Raw genomic sequence first — 12,456 nt, 5'->3', positions numbered from 1 at the left:
CCTTTTTGGCATAGGGACACATGGAGAAGGATAACTTAAACGAGACAAGACAGACCTTAGCAGAGGAATTGTAAGGTGAGTAAAAAGTTGGTTTAAAGACAGATAAGTGAAGAGTGACTGAAATTCAATAAAGTTATTATTAGTTCTCTGATTTCACATTTCTATAATTCACTGGAATCCCCCTTTGGGAATGAGACGTCCAGTAATTACAGTAACCTTTGCCTTTCTCATCAGGAGATTGAGCTCTGATATCCACATGGCTGTAATGGACTCAAGCGTCTGTCTTTCTGCTGTCAAACCTTCACGGCATTTTGTTTTCTTGTTCCAGCTGGTCTCCCTTTTTGCTGGCATCAGTTCCCTGGTTTGGCTACCTTGCTACTACTTCCTTACTAGGTAAGGAAGACCTAACGGGAAAAAGAATCTACTTGCTATTTGTTCCGAAATTCTCCATAGGGAATATGGTACTTACGAGATGGCCTCTATCATATCCATTCCCATTTCAACACAGCAGTGTGCATGGTCAGCTCTTGCTTCTGGCAACCCAGACACACAGTAATAGCAATCACCCAGGATCTTGATACGTAAACAGTGGTTCTCCTAAAAAAATAATAACAACAATAATAATAAAGGAGAGAGAAGTATTCAGCTTATATTCATGCTTGCAATAGCTTGCCTTTTAGGGCAGTGAATATTTACAGAAATCCAGTGAACCAGCACAGTATGTCATTCTTGCAACAGGAAAAAAAATATATCAGAATTATAATAGAAAACTTACAGCTGCTAGCTTATCAAATCTGGCAAAGAGCTCGTTCAGCGTCATGACCAGCTCCTGAGCAGTGCACTGGGAGGCCAGACTTGTGAAACCCTCTATGTCTGCAAAGAGGATGCTTGGGAAAAAAGAGAAAAAAAAATATGAAAGTGTCACAAAATTTGTTGATGATATTTGTGTAAGTTCTGGGGTAGAAGTCCAGGGATGGGGAGGCATGTAGGGGTGTCCCAGCCCTATAGCAGCAAGGAAATGAGTACCCCCAATGCCAGCTTATGCTACAGCCTCTATCACATGTAAAGCCCTGAGGGGCATGGCCTCATCCCCTCCAGAGATTAGAAAGGGCGAGAAAACTCCACAAGCCTTTCACCCCCCCACCCCTGCTCCATGTCCAGAAAAATATACAGTACATTGGGAGCTAGCGGTGGCACGATAATGCTGTCAGCCATCATTAACATCAAGGCACTCCTACACAATGACCAGATTAGCCCAGCTATAAAATCAACACTTACCCATTTTGTTCACATTCCTCAACCTCTCAGCTCAATAACATTGCCTATGTCTTAACTCTGCTGCAGAAAAACCACACTCCTCTGCCCGCTTCCCCCGCTGCCAAAGTGCAGCCACAAAATAAATTCCCTCTTTAGTGAACAACCTTCACCTGCCTACCACAGCTTTCACTCCCGCTTTGGTGATCTGCTTCCATGCGCGCACCCCAGCCCCGTGGCTGGCAGCACCCTGCTCTGTACCGTGTGGCTGGCAGACACGCTCCTGCAATGTTATAAATGCACAGAGCCGGGCGCGATGGCACCGCATGCTGCCGGGATGAAGGCTTGGGCACAGCAGGACTGGCTGGACATGCCCTAACACACTTGGCTGTCCTGGCGAAGACTTACCATCAGGTTTTTATACTCTTCATTCGCTGGAGAAGGAAATCTACACTGATTTACTCTACTCTACTCATCTCCCAGCTGTGCACGCTTCTCACTCATTGCTTTTTTTTTGCTCAGCTTCTAAAGAGCTACAGAAATGAAACCTCCCATTTGTAACGCACCTTCCAGCTGGCTCAGCCCCTGAAACACTATAAAAATATACACCTACAGCACTCAGGAGCTGCTCTCACTAAGGCTGCAAGCAGGCATCGCCCAACTTTCTGCCGAACAACAAGTGTAGCCCTTGCCAACTGAGGCAAATCTCTGCTATTGCAGAGGGAATGCAACAGGGAAACCGAATTGCTCTGATCTGTCCAAGATGGACCAGGAAAGCCCTCTGAAAGCAGCGTGGACTGTTTTGAAAGCACAATTATTTGAATCACAAGTAATAATAATGATTCCTTGATTTCAATTAATCAATTTTAATGTTGAACTGCAAAGATTTTTTTTTTAACTAGAAAAATATTCTAATTGATAATTACAACATTGAAAATATTGATTTGCAATCAAACACAGCCATTATGCTAAATGTAAAACTATTCAGTAAAAGAAACACCAGACTATGTCTATATAGATCTAAGATAAAATGTATATATGCACACACATTTATATAAACATAAAATTCATAACATATACTTGTATATTGGAACATTTATCAAGTTGATTTCTTCTTTGAAGTTGATTATTGCATCAAGCTGTACTTGAATAGGAAAATAAATTAAAAGTGTAAATAACAAGCACTTTGGAATTGTTTCTTCTTTGTAAAATAAAACTCCAACATGTTTTAGGCAAATTGCAGAGGCTATGTTTTCAGCTGGAATTCCCTGCAATGTCTTCAGACAGAATGCAAAGACAATAAAAATATTTTCACAAGCATTTTTTGCAAAAACCCTGAAACACATTTCAATTTTGGCATGCTTTTCATCTTTTCCTTCTACATTTCAACTCCACTAAATCATCAACCAAACATATTGCATTAAATATTTCTTTGTTAGTCAGACTGAAGCTAAAATGTACAAGAAAAAAGCAAGACAGGAATGTAGGGATGTCTGAATCAAAATACACTTTGCCATTTTTTAAACACTTGAGAAAATACACAAAAAATAAATCAAGATTTCACATATTTACAAACAAAAGTAAACCTCCCAAAGAAATACACTTGAAATCAACTGAAATCTTAGAGATGTCTATATTGCTCGCTAAGCAACTTAAGTATGTGTTAATATGTAATGTACGAATAGGAAATGTCTCCAGTTCTTGCGGCAGTAACAAAACATATCTTGTTGCAAGCATGTTCCTCTTCCAGCATGGAGCAAATTGCAAATTCCTCACTTGTGGACATGTTTACACTCTTTGCCTGTGTGTGTGTTGTAACAGCCGTGTTATAACAGGAGGAATACAGAGCAATTGCTGCTCTGACGTTCAGATAGCAATAGGTGTTATCTGAAAATACCACACAAGGATGCCCTGAGCTGCCTTCTCATGCCTGATCCAGAAAATTAGTGCTAGCATAGTGTCCTATAAATGACTATAATAATGATGAATAAATGACTGAAGGTTGTCCCCTCCATTCCCCATTACTATCATGCCAGATAAATGGATCAGACATTCCTAGAAGTTAAATTGCGGCAATATTTTCAGCCAGGCAAATGAAGTAATCAGCAGAGACCTATGGAGCCAACCTATGCACAGATTTATGCCTTTTCAAATTGAAACTACTTGATTACAACATTTTCTCAAACTTGTAATCTTCTACAGGTGACCAGCAAATTCACCTGCTATCTTCATCTTGATCCCTGTTTTGCACTTCCAAGGACAGCACAGTTGCAGCTCCATATGCAGCTCATTGGCCGAGTTCTAGAAAACTACAATTATAAGCACTACAAAAGGGTTTATTATGAGAATAAAACCTAGAAAAGTTGCATGATGGGAATCAGAAATGCATTCTGCACACGAGCCGGTGGCAATACTGGGAAGCTAACATTGTCTGATGCCCCTGTTAGGAAGCCAACATTTACTACATGAGATGCTTCTCGGAATTAGTGTTTTGTTTGAGGAAAGAGGGATGCATGAAACAATTTAAACAAAGTCAGTTTGATAATTTTGGAGAGGGAAGTCAAGGAAAAAGAAGTTTGGTTTTATCTAAAGTAAAGGAATCAATTACAAGTATTTTTTTTAGATACTTCAGGTCTCTTCTCACTCTTGAACATGGACATGACTCTTTGCAATAAGGGGAAGAGCTTCACCTGGCACATGCCTTTTCCTCTTTATATGAAAACCTACTCAAAATTGGTTACATGTTAAGTCCTTTGCATGACTCAGTTTTTGCACACTTTGTGATTAACATGAAGGCATCTACCTGCACGGTCCATCCCTTTGCCCCTCTTCCATGTCAGCTAACCAAGTAACATATGCACCTCTTGCAGCATCTGAGCATATTGCATTACAGGCTTGAGACAGCCCTGTGACCTGCTCTGCAGCCAAATAGCTATGCCACTGAGCTATCAGAAGACACTGCCTGGAACACATGGGCTGCAGGGAATGGAAAACCTCATCAGGGTATGGCAGAGGACAGAGCAGTGATCTGGGAACTGAAGACAGAGAGGGGAAAGACACATTTGTGGCAGAAGACTGGAGAAAGAACAGCACATGACCATCAGAGAAAACAGCCCTTGCAAACAGGAACCCAGCCTGAAGCTTCTCTGTCCTCTGCTCTCAACAGAGAGCTCTGAAAGCCACTAAATCACATTATACTCCTCCTGCCTAATCTGTTCCCTCCACACGCTCCTGCTTAGCACTGCAGCTCCAGCAGCAGAGACAACAACCAGGTTTATTGCTCCCAACCCTGTTAATAACCCGCAAGGGAGGAATGGGGACCAGTGTACGTGGTGCTGCTGGGCCATGCCACTTCTGTTCCTTTTGTTGTTAGCCCCAGTAATCCTTAAATTCAGCCTTCTCCCTGTAAAATACCCAACAGCCCAGAAGCAACTAGGAAAAAAGTAGATTTCTCTTACAAGAGCCATCAGGGAACAGCACATGATCCTCATCCTGTATTTAGTCAGAGCTTTTCTTTAAAAACGAAGCCCGCTGTATCTCCTTACACACACAACATGCATGCAGTGAGGTTGCAGGAGCATCTCCCAGTCCTGACAGTGCATCTTATCCAGACTAGGAGTTTTAGAGTTTAAACACACAGCTTCCCCACTACCCTTAGGTCCTTATTCCACACTTCAGTCTTTCGTGTCAGACTATGCTTAGCAATGAAAAGATTTTATCAAAGGACGATCGTGATGGATGATTGTGATGAAGGGCACAACTCAAGCCAACTATTTGTCAGTCTTCATAGGGCAAGACATTTCCTTGCTGGTGGGAACACAATGCCAGTAATAGGCCTTCCTTGTGCCAAATGTGGGGTAAATGACAGTGGTCAACAAAAGGTCAAATGAAATAATTGTTATAGCTATAAAATATCATGAGATAAGTAAGGCAGTGGTTTAGAAGTACTATTAGCTGAAGCTGACTGGAAGGGATTGACCACACAATCTGCAGCCTGGGCGTCAGCAACTATTATCAGCCCTGGGTCCCTTCATCTGGAAGGCTACGGCTCTGTGGAAAAACCAGTTTAGCATGTAATTAAAATGTTGTAATGCCTTCAGAGCTCTTGATATATTTTCCACTCCGTCACTGCCTTCAGATTTACCATCTGATTGGGCTTTGTCCAGCAGTAACCAGGGTATGACCTCAAAAAAGACAAAAAAATGGTTTATTTCTGGGAAAGACAGGCAAGAAAAGGGGAGTTATCATTCATTTTATAAGTTGTTTTTAAAATTACTTCTGTTTAATTTTGGTTGAAAAGTACCACAAATTGTGTTATAGGGTAGAGGTGAATACTTTCCTAAGCTCCTATTTCAGCTCCTATTTCCAGCAAGGACTGCCTTAAGATTTCATAGCTGTACAAGGCAAACTCAGTTTTGTGCCTGTTGCCCTACGTGGCTCATGATGCTGACAGGGAAGAAAGACGAAGAGGAGCTTGGGTAGCTTCCAGATCCTGCCATCCTTCCCCTCTGCTTAGGGGCCAGCCTAGTACTTGCCTGCTCTTGCCCAAGACCCAGGGAGGGGAGCTGGAAAGGCAGATGCACAGACTGGAGCATCCCTGAGCCCTAGAGCCCGGGGCTGCCAGGCAGCGTAGGACAGGCTGGGCATACAGGTCTAGCTGCCGCTGCCACCGGGATGCCAGCCTGTGCCTGAGCTTGGCCCATACCAAAACCACCACCACCACTGTGGACTGCGAGACCTTCATGAGCAGGATATCTGGATGCTTTTTGCAGGGTGCTTCGCATAGCTGCAAAGGCAGAGTGAGGTGAAATGGAGCTAGGAGCAGCTAAGATGCAGAGCCAAGAGGAGAAAATTCCCAAAGCGCTGAGCTTAGCTTTCCTATTTTTTGGTCTGTAATGCATTCACAGAATAGTTAAGGTACACACGGACAGGTAGCTCAGGTACCAGTAGAAGCCTCAGTGTAACACCCCAGAGGTCAGCAGTGTGAGCCTGCTCAGCTTGGGCTCCTTTCACAGTCTGTGCTCAGGTCCATCCCACTGCACCTTGGGTCCTACCACCGTAGGACATTTCAAACTAGCTGCTGTAATTCAGGTGATCCTTGCTGTGGCTGCACTGCTAACATACCCTGAGGCAGAAGCATCACAGGATCTTTTGGATGGCAAAGGAGAAGGTTCTTAGCAAGAGGGAAAGGGAGAGATCTTGGCAGAAAGCAAAGAACGACGTAAGGAGTAGGAAGAGCTAAGGACAAGGTGGGAAGCAGGAAACCCACGAGATATTTAAAAACCACACACCTACAGAGAGTGATTTTGAAGTGCAGCCTTAAATGTCTGAAGCTAGTAGAGTTATCAGAGGAGGGACATGACACAGCCAGGTTTCCCTGCAAATGCAGGATTATTCAAAATGCTAAATTAAATCATCAGTGCTTCTAATGTAAAAACAAAAAACCAGTCGTGTTCTATTTCGAGACATGTGCGTGCCATGCACGCCAGCCACAACATAAATCAAGCAAGGCAAGAAACACAAACCCTATCACCATCACAACGGTAATGCCAGCCATGAATATAAACACCATGTGTTACTGGAAACCGAACACCACAGGCACTGCATGGGAAACAGAACAAAACCCCAGACTCAGTGAGCTTTAATGACTTATAAAAACAGCAAAGTGCATCTGACTGCATGTGAATAAAAGTAATGGTATTTTACTGTAATGAACGCTACCTATAAGAGAAGAAAAAGTTAGTGTACCATAATAAAATAATCATTGTTCACTAAATACAAGCTCACCTAAGCAAAGGTGTAACAAGAGAAAGCCATTTGCTGTAGACACAGTCTGCCCTTGCCAGTGAATTCACTAGGCTAATTAGTGAGGACAGTGTCTCAGGGTGCTACTTATTTTACAACACCATCCACTGCTATTGGTGTTGCATGTCATTAAGTCATACTATAAACAAGGAAGAAGAAAGAAGAAGGATGGATTGGGATGCAGATGACAAAACTCTCAGCTGAAGGGTTAGGTCGAGCCTTTAACACCAAATCAGGCTTTCACAAAATCACAGAATAGTTGAGGTCGGAAGGGACCTCTGGAGGTCATTTTGTCCAACCCCCCTGCTCAAGCAGGGCCACCTAGAGCTGGCTTTTGAGTATCTCCAAGGTGGGAGCATCTCTTGAGCAGTTTGGTAAATGAGTCAATTTTCGCACTTGGACATCTGTTTAAAAGCCAGTTCCCCACCAGCACTGTGAGCCCTGAAGTTATTTTCCAGCTCCAGCGGCATAAACATAGTGTTAAGTTCATCTAGAAGTTCCCAGAATAGACATGGCATCGAGATTCACCCAGTCTCGCTTTCGTAGCTGCAGCCACTTGGGGATGGGATGATAGGGAGGTCCTCTGTGTGCTCTCTCTTCTACCCACCCTATGCACAAAAAGGATTCCAGCTTCCAGAAACACAAGTGAGAACATCTCATAATGCTCTTTCCCTCCTGAATTCAATCGCAGCAACAACAAAAGGACAAACCAAAACAACCTGAGGACAAGTTCACAGCAGTGGCACAGTGACCGTGGTCAGGCAGCATGTCTAGGTAAAGCAGCACAAACGTGAGCGAGGGCAGGAAAGCCCACCTAAGGAGGGTGAAGTGGCCCATGCAGATCACGACTGCTGAGTGACAGCCCAGTGACTCGTCCAGCAAAGGCTGCAAGCTACTTCCAGACTAACTCAGGTCTCAACAGCACGTCAGCCTTGCTCTCTAGGGATGTCTATGCGACAGGCTAAGGTCTTAGCCTTAGCGATACAAAAAATGTTCTCCAGAACAGCAGGACATCAGACAGACCAGAGGTTAAAATATTTCCTTTTCCTACAGTCATGGAAAAAAAAAACCAACAGTAAAAAGATACACTCTCTTTCCTAAACTTATATGGTCATTTCAGAGAAGATCCGTTTACTATTGAAAATCACCTATTGTTTCAAATGAGCCCTAGCACTTCTGTGACACATCAGCTGGCACAGCTCCCTCTTGGGACGTGGGACTCTGTCGTGCACCGTGACAGTTCTCCATCTTAAGATCAGTCATGCTGGCTCGTACTTGCTCAAGAGGGTGAGAAGGCACAAATGCTGTGATAAGCAAAGCAATACCTTAGAGAGAGAGAATAACACAAAACAGGAGGAAATACACACAAACCCCCTACAAAACCAAAAGCCCAGAAAACTGTGAGCCTTTTCACCTTTTTCTTTACAGCAAAAGGCAGAAAGCCTACTGTCCCTCTTCCAAAGTAGCCAAAAATGTAAACCAAACCCACATCCCATATTTGAGAAGAAGTTCACTCTGCAAGACCATACCACCTGAAACTGGTGACAGAGTAAAAACCGACAAAGAAGCAGGAGACCAGATGGCTCTCGGAGACACTGGTGGCAACGTGCAGACTGCCATCCGCAGAGCCACTGCATGACGACAGCAAGGCTCATTGCAAAGATATAAACTGCAGAACCCTGCCTTTACTTGATTTTCTCATGTTTGCTCTCAAATGAGTGTTAGCAGAGGTTAGAACTGCCTGGGGGACTCAGCTGGGAGATGCACATCTCCAGCACAAATTCTCAGCATTTGCGGTTGCAGCTCTGTCTGCGTTAGCAATGTGCTCCTGGGAATACCCCGCTGAGAGTGTCTGACCCTGCTGGCACTCAAGAGCTGCTGAGAAAAATGGCACCATACTTTCCATCACGGTCAGTGCTCCTCACCTCAATGCCTGTGGTCTGTCCTTCATTGTCAATGCAGGAAATGAGAAGAAATTAAGATCCTGAGATCGCCAACCAGAAGGGGAAGACTGCACCAGTCATATGGGAAAAGTTTTCCATGAGCTTCCTAGGTTTGCAGTTTACAAGCATGAGTAGCAACTCCAGTTATTGGAACTTAGTTATAGCTAAGCAGCATCAGTACTAATTTTTATTTTAAACATTAAAAACTTGCTACCCTCTCCCTCTAAACATCTTGAGTTAAAAGATTTTCTTATTTCAGCAGGCTATATTTAACCAGATTGATTCTTCACGGGAAACAGGAGTAATAAATAGCCTTTTGGGAATAAAAACTATTTGGGGAAGGCAAAACAAATAAAGATAGATATGCAGTGGCTACGAGCCAAACTATAGGTGGAGCATGTTATAGGTGTCTTTGAGATGAGTGGAAGGAATTTTATTACTCCATCATTGCAAGCCAAATTAGATGCCGTTGTCTGTCGAACATAAAAAAGAAATCCAAGTGGCCTAAATGAGATTTTGGGATATTAAGAAAGAGGGACTTCGGACCTTTTTCATGTATCTAAGAAAGGACTGATGGGAATGTGAAAATTTTTCCAACCACTCCGGTCAGGGGAAAAACCACGTAAGTGAGAAAGATGCCAAATCCATTCCAACTCCAAGGAAGTTTAGGAAGGCAAAATTGAAGGATATACATGGCCTTTTGCAGAAAGGCGCAAAGGAACCATGCATACTGCTGACCCCGACCATGTGTCTTTGCTTTGGCTCCGAGCAAGCCCAGGCTCAACCAGGTCTGCCTGACCAGTGCAAAAGAGCTGGCAGGTCTGTCCAAACTGGAGCTGGATCCAGCCCACACCAAAATAAATCTCAGATTCATTTGTCCCTCAAGACAGCCTGAAATCCAGAACTGCATATAAAACAAAAAGGAAAAGCGATGTTATTTTCTGGTTTTCAAACTTCAGGCATGCTTTTTGCTGTGAGCATTCTTGCAGTCTGTTTTCTGGCATTAGAGCAACCTCTGATATGAAAATCCTGCCAAAAAGCAACAAGAAGGAAGACAGAGCTAAGAGAACGCTGCAAGAAGGGACTATCCATTACCACCACAGCTGTAGGAGTCTGGCACTATTGCTCCCTGTCCTCCTTCGAGAGAACGGCTTGCAAAAGTGACGGAAGCCATAGAAGCAGTGCAATAGGAAAGAGAAACAACTAAAAACTTAAGTATTAAAACAAAAGCCAACCCGTTGCATAGAGGCTGTGTGCCAGTGATCAATCAGTTGTCAGAGAAGGCAACAGAGTAATAAACTTTGGCACAGACAGTTAACAGTTTCACATGCGTATCCCGGGTCAAGCACATGGGATAGAGATCGAGTATGTTGCATCTAATCAAGTTTGGGATGCTTTTTGTTATATATTGCTCAGGTCTTTGTCTTTGATGGTGAAAGAATGAGGTCTTCATAGCTGTGCAAATTGCATTCAGTCTGTTCTTCCCTGATGTCACGGATATTCAGTCAAACAACGATGCTTTTGTACTCCCTACCTAAAAAGCTGCAGTAATTCTGCATGTAGTGGTCATTTCAACCTAACCTTACTTCTTCCTCGCTCTCTCCACTAGCTTCCCCAGTGTCCTGTCCTTTTGTGATTTATTTACTCTGCAATTTCAGTAAGTCAGGGTTTTCCCTCTGGAAAGTCACTACATAATGAAAACATTACGTTAGTATATAAATGTTGTAATTTAAAACATTAAGGAGCAACTATGCCTTTCCTATAGTTATCTTGTTTTCCCGAGGAAAGTAGGTTCCAAAATATGCAGACTGTTTCACGGATAAGCTGAGAATGGACAAGTGATGTGATGTTCTGTATACACAATTACCATTCGTGTTTGGGAGCTTACTAGATCAATAATATTGAAGTGGCCATTTGCTGGGAAAACTGACGGCTGAAGAATAGAAACATGAGTCTTACTGCCCTTTTTGGAACAGTCAACATGAGTTGACTCGCCGCCTCATCATTTCTATACTTTTAAATGTAATTGAGCAGTTGTGTTTTTAAAATGACACCGATGAAACTGTAAAGAGAAATGGACCCAAAGCATATAGAGAAACTTAACTGTGCACACTTAGTAATGGCCACTTTTCTGAGGAACACCAATGCAACATCAGTGGAGAAGAACTTTAAAATGAAGACATAATCCTTTGTTAGCTATTCTGAAAGGTAAAATGGCTGGCCAAAGAAAACGATGCAGCTCATTAACAAAGGGATCAACTTGTTATTAATTAATAAACGAACCTGATAATAAATTTAATAATAAAATACATGATGTTTTCAGTGAGAAGGGAGATTGGCCGTAAGGTCAGAATTAAATGAAAAGGAAAAAATCCCACAGGAAATTGAACTCATTATCTGGTTATTGTACACTACATTAATATTCCTTACCTGATAAGAACTAGTAATGAATAGATATGCTCAAGTCACGAGTAAAGTCCTCCCAACTTTACAAGGGCTACAATTTAAAGTTAAGGGTTTTCTTTCCTTTTTAAGATGTGGTCTACCATCACATCGCAATTGATCAATGGCACTTGAGCTGACATGTATCTTTGGAGACAGAAAACTCCAGCTGCCATGGAGAAACAATGTAAATATAATGAAATTCTGTACAATCAATATCGGCAGTAAAAACACTCCCCCTTAGAAGGCAGTATAGGTGAGCTCACTAAATGAGTATTTCTATGCAAAGGTCATCCTTGAACAGGGAATATTAAATTCTAAGCACCTCTTTAGCCCCTAACCTACCTCATATTCCAAATACTTTGCATATATCCATTATTTCATAGATATTAAGCAGTGTTAAATCTACTTTACAGCATTCAGATTATATACTGTAATATCAGAAAACATTTACACCACTTTTGTCTTATTACGCTGGTCAAGGTACTAGCTATCAAGACACCTTGAATCTAATCTTTGACAGCCCATCATTTGACTCTGTGATTAGTTACTTAGCCAGCTCTGTCTCAAATTTCTTTCTTTATAAAATAAAATGGGCCATTGCATTTCTAGCTTCTTAAGCATATGAAGTCTTCAAACTGGCATTAAGCAAGTGTTGAAATGTCATCGGTGCTAGAAAAGCAACACCACACTATTTTGCAGAGACAGCAGCATGGTATATAAAGAAAATATATAAAGGGGCTCAGGGTCATGTGTGAAAACCATGGCAAAGCAGCAATGTGAATCCTGGCCTCGTGAATCCAGGGAACATCTGCACAAAACCTACTCCTGAGATGCTGGAGCAGGGAGCGTGGCGAGGCAGGTCTGCCCACTGCATATGTAAGTCTCTTTAACTTTCCACTGAATCTCCCCTGATTTTTGCAATCAGTGGTTTCTTCTCATACTGAAGCAGGCATATAATTTTAACTTGATTTCAAGAGAATTACTGTAATTGCCACCACCAGAATAATAG

At 42.4% G+C, this 12,456-nt stretch overlaps 1 protein-coding gene across 1 annotated transcript in view; it reads right to left on the bottom strand.

Moving 5' to 3' along the window:
* Positions 1–12,456, bottom strand: part of ADCY5 (adenylate cyclase 5) — a gene marked incomplete at its 5' end in the record, with an annotated part of 230,089 nt that overhangs the window by 60,460 nt on the left and 157,173 nt on the right. Inside the window, 2 exons of the mRNA XM_075153889.1 lie at positions 470–597; positions 776–887. Coding sequence (XP_075009990.1) covers positions 470–597; positions 776–887 — 240 coding nt within the window. The remainder of the gene's footprint in view (positions 1–469; positions 598–775; positions 888–12,456) is intronic.

Source organism: Calonectris borealis, chromosome 6 (genome assembly GCF_964195595.1).
Source record: "Calonectris borealis chromosome 6, bCalBor7.hap1.2, whole genome shotgun sequence".
Lineage (NCBI taxonomy): Eukaryota > Metazoa > Chordata > Aves > Procellariiformes > Procellariidae > Calonectris > Calonectris borealis.
This window is presented reverse-complemented; position numbering and strand designations above follow the sequence as displayed.